This window comes from Brassica rapa, chromosome A03, assembly GCF_000309985.2.
Source record: "Brassica rapa cultivar Chiifu-401-42 chromosome A03, CAAS_Brap_v3.01, whole genome shotgun sequence".
NCBI lineage: Eukaryota > Viridiplantae > Streptophyta > Magnoliopsida > Brassicales > Brassicaceae > Brassica > Brassica rapa.
Window position 1 is genome coordinate 26,868,684 of NC_024797.2, and position 14,911 is coordinate 26,883,594.

At 38.2% G+C, this 14,911-nt stretch overlaps 2 protein-coding genes across 3 annotated transcripts; one reads left to right on the forward strand and one right to left on the reverse strand.

Moving 5' to 3' along the window:
• Positions 1-690: 690 nt before the first annotated feature.
• LOC103861499 (glucose-6-phosphate isomerase 1, chloroplastic) lies at positions 691-4,233 on the reverse strand. The gene is made up of 14 exons (XM_009139216.3): positions 3,561-4,233; positions 3,359-3,475; positions 3,128-3,226; positions 2,961-3,044; positions 2,612-2,755; positions 2,463-2,528; positions 2,309-2,377; positions 2,095-2,202; positions 1,874-1,926; positions 1,637-1,775; positions 1,391-1,547; positions 1,226-1,304; positions 1,083-1,149; positions 691-1,001 (listed from the first exon to the last, which is right to left on the reverse strand). The coding sequence occupies exons 1-14, from the start codon at positions 4,083-4,085 to the stop codon at positions 867-869; spliced, it is 1,842 nt and encodes a 613-aa protein (XP_009137464.1). The 5' UTR covers positions 4,086-4,233; the 3' UTR covers positions 691-866.
• A 3,380-nt stretch (positions 4,234-7,613) lies between these two features.
• On the forward strand, positions 7,614-14,675 carry LOC103861500 (protein MODIFIER OF SNC1 1). Of its 2 annotated transcripts, none has more exons than XM_009139217.3 (10): positions 7,614-8,000; positions 8,371-8,439; positions 8,785-8,868; positions 8,949-8,993; positions 9,085-9,433; positions 9,913-10,015; positions 10,367-10,441; positions 10,597-11,587; positions 11,671-11,899; positions 12,001-14,675. In XM_009139217.3, exons 2-10 carry the CDS (start codon positions 8,411-8,413, stop codon positions 14,281-14,283), a joined length of 4,188 nt encoding a protein of 1,395 aa, XP_009137465.1. In that variant the 5' UTR covers positions 7,614-8,000; positions 8,371-8,410; the 3' UTR covers positions 14,284-14,675. The 2 variants fall into 2 exon arrangements, with proteins under 2 accessions (XP_009137465.1, XP_009137466.1); XM_009139218.2 differs by having other exon boundaries at positions 7,615-8,000; positions 8,788-8,868.
• Positions 14,676-14,911: the final 236 nt, after the last annotated feature.

Consider the following 14,911-nt stretch of genomic DNA (forward strand, 5'->3'; position numbering starts at 1 on the left):
AAACGCTTTAACCTTATGCAAAACTCAGTTATTTTGCTTTTTGATTTTATAATTGACACAAAACTAATATTGATTAACTACTAAATAAAATCTACACTATTATTATTATGGTAATATAATTAATGATGTGAAATATTGTTAAGACAATATAATTAATATGAGTGAAATATGGAAATACAATTAATGTAGTACTGCTATCTTCGTTTCCAAACAATTTTCAGTTATAGTACTATTCATGTTTCCAAACATTACTAAAATGTACTTCAGTTTTAATAATATAGATATAGAGAATTCTTCTTTTTTCTGTTAAGGTTTTGGTAGTTTTTTTTAATCAAAAAAAAAAGACTACCAAAACTCTGGCGAAAGCAGATGATTTTCAAAAGAAAAACGACTATTCAGCAATATCTTTATACAAAAAGTGGTGTTCAAAAATGGGAAAAAAAAACTGAAGCAACGTTATATTTTGATGTATGTTGTTATGTTAGCTGAAACTAGATGGTGGTGGGGACAAATCGACTTGTGTCTTGTGTTTTCTTACGGAAGATGCTACAAACATGTAACGATTCACTTTGCTTGAGTTGCAATACTCATTACCATTTAACCACACGGAGAGATTTGTTGAGCATCCCTGACATAACTCTGTTTAGTTTGTTTATAGAGAGAATCAACGGAAGAACATCTAGAAACGTGTTGAGATCTAAACAAGTGATCGATTGATGAAGCCTGCAATGTTTTCAGTACACAAGTGTTTCCTGCTCTTATTGCAATCTTTTATTAATATTTCAAAATCATAGACGTTGCAGAAATAAATAAGCAAAACAACAGAACAGAGATTGAGACTCATTTGTGCGTTTGAGAAAGTTTTATTATGCGTACATGTCATCCACATTGCACTCGCCAAGGTACACTTTAACACTCCTTGGCGACCCGCAGCTACCTTCAGCTATCAGAACTCTGTCGTTTGCAGACATGTGAGCTATGATCTTGTATATCATCTCAATCTGCAAATTTCAAAACATACAACTTCTTGATCATGTCCCTGCGAAAAGTTACAAAAGATACAAAGGATTTAAACACGTTACTTCTTCAGGAGCATGGCAACGATCAGCTATCTCATCCAGTGTCAATGGCTCTACCGGATCTTTACAACTACAGGCAGAGAAAGAAGGATTAGTATCTAACTCTGGTCTCTCCTGATAAGAAGCACACATGGTCTAATTCTTACCTGGCTTCATTAAGAACTGACAATACACGCTTTTGAAGTGCAAGCACTTCAGCTGCCGCCTTCTTCCCGGCTTCCACACCTGAACTCGTTGTTGTTTTATAAGATTCAGTACACAAACTTAAGCTGGCAAATCACAAAACATAGATTTGGTCGGAATATCTATACCAGGTTGGTGGTAAGCATTAATATTGACAAGTGAGGCATACAACCCAACCGCTCTTTCATAGAGAGCTATAATAGCCCCAACAGATCTTGGTGTCACTTCCTCGATGGTAACACTAATGGACTCTCTACCGTTTGCATATAAAGCAGATCTAGTTCCCTGCAAACAAATACAAACCAGCTCATCAGAGGGGAAGATCATCCAAATACAGTGTGTGTAAAAGTGTAAATATCGTTCTTGAATCAGACCTGAAGCATCCCAAAGAGGTAGTCTCCACAAGTGACACCTGGCTCAAGCTCCCAATCATGACCTGGAGGTCTGTCACGTAGCACCTCTATGAAGGTTGCAAAGAAGTTGGGCACACCCTCCCTCAGTTGTTGAATGTAGCTACAATGAAATTCAACAAATTAAATACTGTTGCATATAGAGATTTATTATTGCTTTGTCTTGACTAGGAGAACTCTATATGAATAAAGGAAACTCACGCGTGCTGATCTGTGCTCCCTTTGTTTCCATATACAGTTAACCCTTGATTAACCTGCAAATTCAAATCATTGTTCCTTGGGTGAAAACTCAACTCAGTCATGTGCACAAGTGACTAAGTAAGTAATCAAGATCTAATGGTTTACAGATCTTAGGACATTTTAATGCTCATGAACTCTCATTTGGGGTGCGGAGGTCTATATTGAAGAAAGAGAATGCTTACAGTGTTACCGTCAAGATCAAACTCCTTTCCTAGTGATTCCATGACCAACTGCTGCAGATACCGGCTAAATAGCAATAAGCTATCCTTGTAAGGAAGGATCACCATATCCTGTAAAAAAATGAAGAAAAAAAAAGTGAGTACAGAAGGTCAAAAATAAGAAACTCAATCTCCTTGCTAGTCTTAGACACTCTTGAAAAAAGTTGAGGAAAATTACTTTGGAACCAACGCCATCAGAAGCCCAGTACCAACACATGGCTAAGAGCGCTGCAGGATTATTCTTGAGCTGAAATAAAATTTACCCTGGTGAGTAGATTCATCTTCAACAAAACAAGAATGAAGGAGTTCGTTCATACACAAGTAAGACTTACCGAAGTTGTCCTAGTAGCCTCATCCATTATTGCAGCACCAGAAAGCATCTCTCTAATATCAATTCCCTATACGATAAGTGCATTAATACACACACATAAAGCAGCTAATGATCCTACTACTAAGTTTAAGCATATGTATCAGTACTTACCTGAAGTGCAGCTGGAAGGAGACCAACTGCAGACATAACAGATGTTCTTCCACCCACCCAGTCGTACATAGGAAACCTAGCTAACCAACCTTCAATTCTCGCCGTGTTATCCAGCAACGAGTTTTCTTGTGTTATTGCAACACCCTGCATAAGCATTATATCTGCTGAGGAACTAGAGTTGGGCAGAAGTTGAAGCTAAATCATATGCAATATATCTGAAGGTGTCTAAAGATCCATGAGAACCCAATTTTTTGATGAGACAACTTCTTATTTAAGATATTTTCCAACTGTGTAGCCATGTTCGCAGAGACATGGATCTCAGCAAAAACAAAAACCTGAGATCAAAAACCTGTTTTGCGAAGTTCAGACCAGCTTCTCGGAACGCCTTCTGTACTTCCAGTAGTCCATTTCTAGTTTCAGGAGTGCCTCCACTCTAAGAAACACATAAGAAACTTAGTCATGCTCGCCAAAGCGTCACGTAAACAGCTAGTGCACACTGCTGAATAAAGTACACACCTTTGAGATAACAATTACTAAAGTTGAGGCAAGCTCTGGCCCAAGCTGTGCAATCTGATGATCTATTCCAGCAGGGTCGGTGTTGTCAATGAATCTTATCTATCAACAGTCAAAAGTAAAAAACAGTCTTAAAGAGCAATGGAGAAAGAAAGAAAGAAGCAAGCTTTCAAATATAGTACCCAACAAGTTTGAATCTTTCAATCAAAAAAGAGTAAGAACAGTGTTCAATACCTTCAATGGAGGATTATCAGGAGCCAAGGCCTCAGCAACAAACTGAGGACCAAGAGCAGAACCACCAATCCCCACAGAAAGAATCTGAGTAAAACGAGGAGAAGACGGTGGCTTGATCTGCAATGTACAAACCAAAACTGATTCTAAATAGCAAAAGCAAAAACAAGACTCAAACAAATGTGAGATCAAACAAACACCAAACCTTGCCAGCAATTATATCGTCAGCGAAACTACAGATCGAGTCAAGAGTGTTCTCAATCAACGTCTTCAAAGTAGGCTTTGGGACAAGATTAGAGTTCCTAAGCCAGTAGTGACCAACCATCCTCCCTTCGTCTGGATTCGCTATAGACCCTTTCTCAAGCTCGTCCATGGCCTTGAACGCGGCTTTGAACCTATGCTCCATGTCGACCACAAACTCATCGGTGAATCCGACGCGGCTGACGTCGAGATACAGCCCGAGGTCCTTCTGCTGGTACAGCCAATCTAGGTACCGCTTCCAGAGCGCATCTGGATCTTTGATAAGCTCCTTCTTGGCGGCGGTGGCGGCGTCCGTGTGAGAAATGTCGGAGCGAGAAGCGGAGAGAGTCAACGGTAGGTGGGTGGGTTTGGAGGTGTGTGGGAAAGAGAAGGAGTCTCCTCCTCTTGTCGGCGGCGCCGACAATGCTTTGACGGAGAGGGTTTTGGACGGTTTGAGAGAGGAAGAGAAGAGGCCTGAGAGAGAGGCCATGCTTTGGGGACAGCGATGTTTACGAGAGAAGAGTGAGAGAAGAGGTTTTTATTCAGACAGGGTATCTTTTTGTGTGTGTTTGTGACTCTTTTGATATTTGGAGGAACCAATGAACAGAGGTGGTCGAGAAAGAGTTTTGTCCTTTGGTGGAAGTGAACGGTTCTGCTTAGATTACGATTTAAGGAGCTATACGACTATACCAATGCTCCAATATCTATCTTTACCTTTGGCATCATATTCTATTTTGACATATGGCCCGCCATTTCTAATATTTGGTAATAAACTAACGCTTGAGTTCCACTTAAAACAAAAATTGTGGTGGTGGTGGTTGTAGTAGACCAATGATTTGTGATTTTCTATTTGGTATTGATATTTTTAGTGAATATGACCTATGGTTGATTAGTAGAGTCAAGTTTCCCTGGAAAACTTTAGCATTGTAAAACCGTTTGTCCCACAACTATATTACCATGTCGAGAAATCGACTTATCAATATGAAGTGTACTTAAGTCGGTTTGAGATTTTGGATTTTCGAATCGGTTCCGGGAAGTACCCGATAATGGATACAGAAAAATTATATTCATATAGGAACCAATAGACTTTCGGTTTGGATCCAAGTCAGTTCCAACCGTTTCGGTTTGGATGATAATTAGTTTTAATAAAAATAATATGTATGTTTATAATGTGAAAAAAAAACAAATTACAAACAAATTGATATGGTCTAATGAAATGAATTACACATAATGTGACAAGAATTACCGATAAGTGATCTGGTACCTTACATAAGTTCTGGTTTAAACAGGTATCCAATCGGTTTGAGTAAGAAACGGAACCGATACCACGAGTATCCAAACCGATATCAGAGTGCTATAATTTCTAACTTGAGGATGTAATGTCAAGAGGACCTGAGATCTAAAAAGGAACCAAATGAGAGACCAACGGTTGCGGTACTCACCCATCTATTTTATTTTGGAGTAGGTTTAAGCTCCTATGATGTTAGTTGCTCAGTCATGTTAATCAAATGTTTCTTATGTTAATAAGAGAAGTACACAATGTTTAATCAAATGCATACATAACGGGTTTACAAGTAGTAGAGTCTAACAGTCCAAATATTTACATAATCATTTACTTTGTTTATTTTCTTACTCAAAGACTTTCTCAAGTAAATTGCAACGTTGAGAATCAAAATCAGGAGCGGTGAAATAATAGTTATAGAAAACATGTATATGGCCGAGAGATAGTTTGAGACGGCTAGGAATATTATGACTTGCACGATAATAAGGTGCAGCTGAGACGCCATTAATGTGACCGGAGTCATCATGTGGGGAGATTGCATAGAGAGCAGCTTCATACAACTGTGTTGAGCCAGTACCAGCAACAATGTACTGGTCTTATGTTACAATGTTCCCATCAACCTTATGCACCCTCAGTTCCTCACATACAATCTCTTAGCCAAGCTCTTGTTCAAAAAACTAGCAAAGGTTCTCGTTGTTATCTAAAAAATTAGTGAGAGATTTTCCATTTCAGGTATCACAATTGTTGTCGTCTCACCTATTTCCCATTCCGTATGGATAATGTGTCAAGAAGAGCGGTGGGAGTCCTTTATCAGTGTGGTGATTGCATAATCTCGACTCCTTTTACTTTTCGACCCCATTTTTATCATTATCCAACATCTTTTTTTTTTTTTATCAACATTCTCCAACATCTCTACATTGATCCGCCAATGATAAAATTCTGAGTTTAGAGATGATTAATGTGGGTCTCTGAGGATGGAATTTTTAGGGTAATATAAGATACGGTCTCTTAGTTTTTTAACTAAAAAACTAAGAGACGTCTCTTAAATAAGAGATATAAGAGACGCCTTTTAAAATTTTTTTTAGTTAAAAGCTAATAGACTGTATCTTATAATACACTAAGAATTCTGAAACTCGCATTAATCATGCTCTAAACTCGCATAAGATTGTTAGGTCATTCGCATCAAAATTGTCAAGCTTTCACCAAAAAAATAATATTTAATTATAAAATATTTCAAAATTATGTATAATCTCTCATTTAAGTTTTTTGACATAGATTTCTTAATTATTAAAATATTATTATTTTTGTGAGAGATTTTAATTTAAAATTTTCCAGTGAGTTATATATTACATAACAACCGGCTTAGCATAATACTAGGTAATAACCCGCGCCTTGCGCGGGATGTGATTATTAGTTTTGTTATTTTTAATAAAAAAAAAAAAATCTATTTAATCTGGATATCGGTTCGGTTTTAAGTTATTTTTTTGTTTTTAATCTCCTAAAATATAACCATTATTTTAAATTAATATTTATTTTGGTTTATTCTGTTAGAACATTTGTTTTTTAGTTTTTTCGGTAAAATCCAAAAATTATTATTATTTATTTATTTTCATGTTATAAATTTAAGATAATCGTCATGTTGAACCAATGGTTTCATAGTTTGTAAATGGATAATAGTTCAAGAAAAAAAAATTATTAAGACAAATCATTTTACTATAACTTGGTCGGTAGTGAAAGAAACATTAAGAAAAAAAATGTTTCAACTTCCAAAAAAAAATTGATACTTCACTGGTGGTAAATACTTACACAGTGTTCACATCAAGGTGCACATGCATATGTATGTAAAAGTATATAAAAATAAATGATAAATATATAAATATATTGTTAATTAGTATTAAATAACATTTTTGTTCTAAATAATACATGAAAGATAAAATTAAAATTAATTAAAAATTAAAAAGGCTTTGACTCTGATATCCGAAATGATTTAGAATTTTAAAGAATATCTGATTTGATCCGTAAATAAAATAAAATTTAAAAAATAATTGAAAATTTTAATAATAACATTTTATTACAAAAATAAAATATTATTTAACTTTTTAAATTTTAATACCTAATATAATAAATTTAATCCATAAAAATATTGTAAAACTTATATAAACTATAATATATATAACATATATATATATATATAATTCTGTACATATATGTATATATATGCATATAACAGATCAAATTTGATATCCGTTTCTAAAAATATTAGTATTTGTGATTTATTTTTTTTAATTATATTTTAGTAGTTGATTTGCTTCGTAGAGTTACGATGTCCATATTTTTTGGTTCAAATCAAAACGGATAACGAATTGAATCAAAACTTATAAATATTTTGCCCAACTTTATCCGTAAACAATAAAAATAATATATATATATATATATATATAGTTTAGCTTTTGATTTGTTATTTGTTTTGATTCGAACCGAAAAATCCAAAGTTTTATTTGAACCATGCACATAAGTTTTATATTAAAAAAAATAAAAAAGTATATAGTGTGAACACATTTATGAATATAGTGTGAACGCGTTAACATATTTATTATCAAATCATTGTGAGGCTGCCACGTGTATATTATAGTGTGAATGCATTTATTACAATGTTTCTCCTTTAATATATAAGGGATGTCTACAAAAACAAAAAAAAAAATGATAAAAACTGATGAAACTTAAGAACATTTTCTCAATGTATTTATGTACATGCATATATAGTCACCTAAATTAGTATACTTTTCGGTGTGAAATAAGTTAAATCATTTATTATTATTTATTAGCTCTACCTTTTAGCAGGCGCAAATCAATGGTCATATTCATTTACAGATTAGATCAAAAATCAAAAATCAAAAATAAACAGAAAAAAAAAAAGAAGCTGAGTAAAACCGTGCAGCCCTGAACTTCGACGCTTTCTCATCTTTCAACCAATCCGTTCAACGTTAAGCTTCATCCCTCACTTTCTCCACAGATCCTTCGTTTCATCCTTCTTAGATTCCATCGATCACCCAACAGAACCTCCGATCTGCCCCCTTACTGTTGGATTCTCACGATTTCTAGGGTTTGCGAGGTGCCCCCAAGGTATTCGATTTTTTTTGTTCAGTTATTTCTCTTCTTCCCAATCTCGTACCGTATTTAATGCGATTAGTGACGAGGCTGTTGAATCTTCAGACTACTAAGTTTGTGTGTCCTTTCGTGGAGTTTGATTGACATTGGTGAATGCATTTTGTATGGTGTTTATGATGAACTTTTGGCTGTTTGTTTTTAATTGCTTCTTTTTTATGGTGAATTTTTAGAAAGTTTTCGACTTTTTTGAAATCTATAGATGCTAACGAGTCAAGGTTGATTCTTTATCATATCAATAGTTCTTCAGAGTCGAGTATAGTTTGATTTTCTAGGGGGTTTGAGCTTGAAGTTTTGTCTGTGAACTAATTCTGCATGTGACTTACAGGTTTCAAAAGGGGTACTTGGATCCTGTAGCTGCTTAAATAATGACCTCTACCACGACAGGAGATCGAAGGTTTTTATTCTGCTCTTTATAGTTTGTCGTTGTTATGAATTTTTCTATGTTTTATTACTGGGTTATGTTTTTTTGGAGGGTAAACACAGTGTGAATTTTCTTCCTCTTTCAATCGCTTTGCTTTTTTTCGTAGTGCCTGCGTGATATTCACTTTGATGTGGCCTTGATATGAAACACTTGTTTCGGATTTGCTCTATTCCAACTACTGTTAAAATAAAATCACTATATGTGAAAACTCTGTGTCTGGTCTGGCTTTTCTTTCCTTGAAAGAGCTTGCTTGTTCGTCTTGTCTCGCGTCATTGTTTGCAAGCTTTAATACCAAATTGCCTTTTCTGGATAAATTAGCAGATGGGGTACTACAAGAAGAAGTGGCATGACTATATTGGGAAAGGTTGCTGTTCCGAAACCGATTAATTTACCAAGCCAAAGGTATTTGATGAACGCATGATAATATTTAATCTTAATATATATATTATTTCGTTCCTGAATACTTCTCTTCTGAATTCAAGGCTAGAGAATCAAGGCCTTGACCCGAATGTGGAAATTGTTCCAAAGTAAGTTTTTACCTGTTTCAGATGCTATTTCTCACTCTTATCTGTAGTCAAGTTTTAGACATTTCAGTTTTCTTCTCGGTATCTATTTCAGGGGAACTCTTAGTTGGGGCAGTAAATCACCACTTAATGCGTGGGGGACATCATCGCTGTCACCACGAACTGAAAGTGGTCCTGGTTCACCAAGCCACCTTAGTAATCGCCCTTCTTCTGGAGGAAGTGTCACTCGACCTTCAACTGCGGACAGTGACAAAGCGCATGATTCTTCTTCTACTGCATGGGATTCAAACTCCCGGCCTTCATCAGCATCCGGGGTGTTTCCATCTAATCAGGCATCAGTTGCACTACAACGTCCACATAGTGCAGACACGAGACCTGGAAGTTCCCACTTATCACGATTTGCTGAATCCGTGTCAGAGACTTCTGCAACATGGGGTCAACATGTATGGTTCTTCTCTTTAAAAATGGTGTCTATTATTCATCTGACTCTGTGGAGCATCAGCTTAATCCTTTTTTTGTATCCTTACATCTGTTGAGCGCCATGTTTGTGGGACAGGGAATGGTAGTAACTTTTCTGGACTAACGGTCGATATCCAATCTGAATAGAATTATAACTGCTGGATATATCATTCGTCTTTGCTCTGGAAACACAAAATAGGATGCTAAATTTGTCAAATTTAGGTCACTTATATGTTCTCCTAGAGAAATAGTTTGTAGTGCGTAAGATGATCTGGAAACCTGGTGGCGCATTTTCTGGTTGGTAAAATGGAATTTGATGGAAGTGTTTACATGATTATTTTGAAAATTTCCATGTCATCAAGTATTTTTTATGTAGGATAGCTTTGTACACTTACCTAACTTTTTGTGCAGTCTGCACTGAAATTTATCTTTACTCCTCAAGATTTCTCACCATTTTTTACAGGGCGATACTCCAGCAAAAAAGGATGGATTTTCTTTGACTTCTGGAGATTTTCCTTCTCTTGGTACTGAAAAAGAAAGCACTGAAAAGAGCGCAATGCCACAAGGTATCATCTGTAAACAGTAGAGAATGTGTCACTAAAATATTATAATACAATCAGCAGTTTCTATGTAAAGGAGGAGAAAATAAATGTTTCAGTTTGTACCGAATTCTATCTCATACTCGCCGTCCTTGCTGTGTAAAGAGTGACGTTAGCAAACACAGTTTCGTTTTGCAACAATGTTAAAACCTTAAGGGACTGGGTTTTCTGGCTTGCTGTTTGTTGAACACTCTTATGATCTTATATGACCTCTTAGTACGTGCCCCTCGAGGGTTTTAGAATTACCTAGATATAGTGTGATCTGATTTTAGGGAGTGAATACGTTAGACACTGCTCTTAGAAACTACGATTTTGCAGATGCTGGACCTGGAACTCGTCCTGCATCTTCGTCTGGAAGATCTGCGGAAGAGCGCGGTGTGGATTGCACACAAGGTTCTTAGTTTCAAACCTTTTTTATGTTTGGCATTTCATTTCTATAGTTACTTTTGTTCCCATGATTTCTTCTTACTTCTTTATTCCCCTTACATATTTTTAGTGAATGTTCTCTTGGGAACTTTGTCTGACCATATCTTGATTTCTATATGCAGAAGCTAATGTACGGAATGGAGATGACAGTGCCTGGAGAAGAGATAATCAACCATACAGTGAAAATGAATCTAGATATTGTAGAGAGGAAGGGCAATTGGACTCCCGTGGTTTACAACCTTATCCCAATGCGAATTTCCCTCATCAATATGATGCTTGGCGAGGTCCTCCAGTAAATAATCATCAAGGTGGAAGCTGGTACAGAGGGAACCAACCTTATGGTCCCCCAATGGGTCCTGGGGGATTTCATGTGGATCCTTTTCCGTTTTATCCTACGCAAGTTCCACCTGTTCCTGGACATGAGACTGGTCCTCGGGGTAATCACGCTATTAATGAAAAGATGTTCAGGCCTCCAATCCTTGACCCTTATGTCCACCCAAGACCTGGGTTTTATCATGGTCCAGTGCCACGTGAAGGCTACTATGGTCCTCCCATGGGGTATGGCGGTCCTAACAACAGAGACCTGCCTTTTGCAGGGAGGCCTGCTGGTCCTCATGCTTATCACCAGCACCCTGGCCAAGGTAGATATGATACGTCTGCAAGTTCAGTGGCTTTGGAACGGAATGAGCCATCACATTCTCAAGAAAGACAATACAAGATTCTCTTAAAGCCCCAAGATGGGAGGTTAAAGGAAGATGAAGCAAAGCGGGAAGAATTTCTAGGAAATAGGCCCTCGACTGCAGAGAAAGTAGCTCCACACATGCAAACTTCAAAAAACAACAGGAGAGTAAACAACAATGAGACAAGTGGTGAGGTACAACCAATTACGGTAGAAAATGCTGCCCGCGAAGATCCCAGTTTGATTCAGAAAATAGAGGGCTTAAATGCAAAAACTACACTCAATTCTGGGACCTCTGCAAATAAAGTTTCAACAAGAATGCCTCGAAGTGGTCATGCAAGTGATAGTCAGAACTCATTACCCTATAAACAAGTTGATCCTGCCACCAACAAAAGCGCCGAGCTGGCAGCTATTAGTGGAACTACCATATCCAGGTCTGTTATTATTTGGTCAGTAACGTTTTGGCGGGTTATGCTATCCTTCATTCGGAAAATGTTGATGTTAGTAGTACCTACAGGAGATCTACTCAACAGACTCAAGGTGGAGCTGATCATCAGGCCAAACAAAGAGTGAACAGCGGAGGCAATGATGGTTGGCGGAAGACAGCTGTTATGTCAGGCTCCTCTGCTGTAACTTTAGCTCCAAACCCAGAAAGATTTGCTGAGATAAATGTAGGTGACACGCTGGACACCGATTCCATCGGGAAGCCTGGGTCTGGAATATCTGTGGAGCCAAACGACAACCAGGTATAAACTGGTTCATGTGATTGTAATTGCTGTACTTGTTTCTATAATTTGTTGCCATCCTTTTGTGGTTATACTGAGTGTTTGACATGTTCTCTTAAAAGCGTACTACAATGAGAGAGTTAGCCAGACAGCGTGCTCAACAGAGGCAAAAAGAGGAGGAAGAAAGAGCAAGAGATCAGCGGGCTAAGGCTCTTGCTAAACTAGAAGAATTGAACAGACGTTCCCAACTGGCTGGGGAGGGTTCAGTCAAGAACTTGGAAGCTGCGCACAATGCTTCTACCCCTGACATGCCAGAAGTTCCTCTGTCACATTCACCTGCATCACGGGAGAAGAAGACCACTGTTACAGCTGAAGATTCTATAGAAGTCACTGAAGATTCAGGAAAAACGTTACTGCCTTCACCAGAAGATGCAAATAATGAAGGCTCTACTCAACATGATAACCCTCCACGTCACCATGATGGCGCTGCCTCAAAACAGAAACGCTTGGGTTATAAGCAGAAGCAAAATATCGTATTTGAGAAAAAAATGGCGGGGAGCCCTTTCTCTGAAGCTACCACAGAGGTGGTTGATGTTGTTCCACCTCCTGAGGTGTCAAACGAAGGTGTTCTAGGTCATAACTCAGTCATGCCAGCAGCGTCAAGCGTTTCAACTGAGTCAACTAACACGAAAAGAAAAAATAACAGGAATGGTAAGAAAAAGCACAGGGCTGAGGAGACGACAGCAATGAACCCGACAAGAGCTACCGTTGGAAAAGATTCAAAATCCGGAGATGAGTCAACTGAGATTGGTAGGGAAAGGGCACCAGAAATGGAGTTTGGGTCTCTTTCAGTCCCAAGCTTGGATATTAAAGTGTCTGGTAATTCGTCTGACCAAATCAGTTCCTTCACGAATGAAGAGTCGCAAAGCAGAGTAAAACACAACTGGAAATCTCAGCACTTGCGTAGGAATCCAAGAAACTCAGTGGGAAATAAGCCTGCAGAGAAATTTTCTGGTAGCAGTACTGTTATTTGGGCCCCGGTACATCCACAGCATAAAGCTGATATCTCCACAGATGCAGGCAGTCAGAAAACTGTTCCTGAGTTTAGCACCTCTTCGAAGAGTCAGCATCAAGGGCAGACTAGTTCTAAAAGCAAAAGAGTGGAGATGGAGAGATATGTAGCAAAGCCCATAGTAAAAGAAATGGCTGAGCAAAGCGTCAGTAAGAATCCAATAACGACTGCCCCAGAAATGACAGAAAATGTTCTGCAAAAAGAAAACTGTGGGGGTGAAGGTACAGGAATTCTCCAACCTTCTGGTTCAACTGCGGGGAAAGCTGGGTCTCCTTCAAAGTCAAGACATGGGAATGGTATGCAGGGCAAGCATGGTAGAGATCATGGATCATCGCACCAGCGAGGTTCTGTAGCTTCTACCAAAGCTTTGGAGGATGGACAATTCCGTGGAACAATGAACTATCACAGAAATAACCAAACTGAACAAATTGCTGTAGGCTCTTCTAAGGATCACACCACATGTAATCCTGATGGATGGAACGATGGCTGGTATATGCCTCCTGAAACGCATTCCTCTGCGGCTGAAGAAGTAGAAGCAAATGGTCCTGGAACCGTTGCTGTTGGAAAAGATCAGGGAATGAGCATTCACGGTAAGCAGCATGCTTCCAGAAGCAACAAGGATGGAGGAAGTAACTATAGCGACCCTAGAAAAGCGAATAAGAGGGATCCCAGTAAAGCTCATATGCAGCAGTCTGGACATGGGGTAGGTCAACAAGATCTGCCTGTTGCTTCAAAAGAAAGTCGTGGCCCTGAGGATCATGTGTCGCACACAGCTGTTAACTCTAATGTTAATAGGGGAGGTAACCATGGTGGTCGTGAATACACGAGAGACAAAACTTATGTATCTCAGAAAAGGGATGTTGCTGGATACGGACATCAAAGATTTGCTTCAGAACAGAAAATGACATCAGCTGATACACCAGCCCAGACTCAAAACCGATCTACCACTAAGGAGGTCCAGGGTGAGCATCATCCGAACAGCATGTTCCAAAAGAACACAGACCATAGTCATCGGTTTGGAAGAGGGCATCATGACTCACAAGGAGGTTGGGGCTCATCGGCGCAAGAGAATATGAACCACCATCACCATCAGAGGCCAGCTTCAAACAGAGATAGACAGAAGCAGAATCTGCATTACGAATACAAGCATGTTGGCTCACATACTCATGATGGAGAACAACAATTTAAAGACGGATCTCAGGCAGAAGGTCCACCAAGATACAGGGAGAAAGGACAGGGCCAGCAAAGGCATGGTGGACAAAAGATGTACCAACAGCAAAGGGGTAGTGCTGGGAGAAACACCGGTCATGGATTAACAGATGAGAGGAACTAAGATTTGGCATCTATGTTATTATAGATAGTAGTAAGAGCTGCGTAGCTGAGGCCTGTTGCATTTTGAGATATGGCCATTGAAGGAAGCTATTATTTTGTAGGGCAGGGGCATAGCCTTTAGGTGCCTGCCAAAGGAGGAGGATTCTGAGGACGTATTGGCAGATAACAAAGTCTATGCTCGAGGGTCGTGTTATTATGTATGTCAGTCACTTATTTGAATATGCATCTCATCAAACTTTAGCCTTTTGGTGTTACATTTGCTGGCAGTTGGACTGACCTGTTTTGTTAAGCCGTTGCTGGTTGTGTTGTTTGTTTCTCTTTTTGTTGTCGGAGTATGTGAACCATTTAACATGACCTACTTTTCTTTTGAATTCAATTCCTTTTTTCTTAGAAGTTGAAAGATAACATTTTGCTACCGATATATACATATGGAACAATCCTTGAGCAATTAGCAATTCTAAAGTCTCAAAATTATGCAAAATTGTTTAAATCATTTGTTAGTAATGAGAAATGACTAAATAGTTTCACAAAATTTTGTTGGGAAAGTATATTAAATAATCAAATCATTACACACAACAATAATTAGATGGGTAAGAGCATCTCCAACACAACTATTTCCAACTCCATTC

Bases quoted from the DNA above. Each gene is read 5' to 3' on its own strand.
- LOC103861499 (XM_009139216.3), bottom strand. From the start codon at position 4,085: ATGGCCTCTCTCTCAGGCCTCTTCTCTTCCTCTCTCAAACCGTCCAAA. The intron at 1,305-1,390 runs GTATAGATATTC...CAACGAGTTCAG, and splicing joins TAATGCTTACCACCAACCTG to GTGTGGAAGCCGGGAAGAAG. The intron at 1,150-1,225 runs GTAAGAATTAGA...CTCTGCCTGTAG, and splicing joins TCAGTTCTTAATGAAGCCAG to TTGTAAAGATCCGGTAGAGC.
- LOC103861500 (XM_009139217.3), top strand. From the start codon at position 8,411: ATGACCTCTACCACGACAGGAGATCGAAG. The intron at 8,440-8,784 runs GTTTTTATTCTG...TGGATAAATTAG, and splicing joins ACCACGACAGGAGATCGAAG to CAGATGGGGTACTACAAGAA. The intron at 8,994-9,084 runs GTAAGTTTTTAC...TATCTATTTCAG, and splicing joins AATGTGGAAATTGTTCCAAA to GGGAACTCTTAGTTGGGGCA.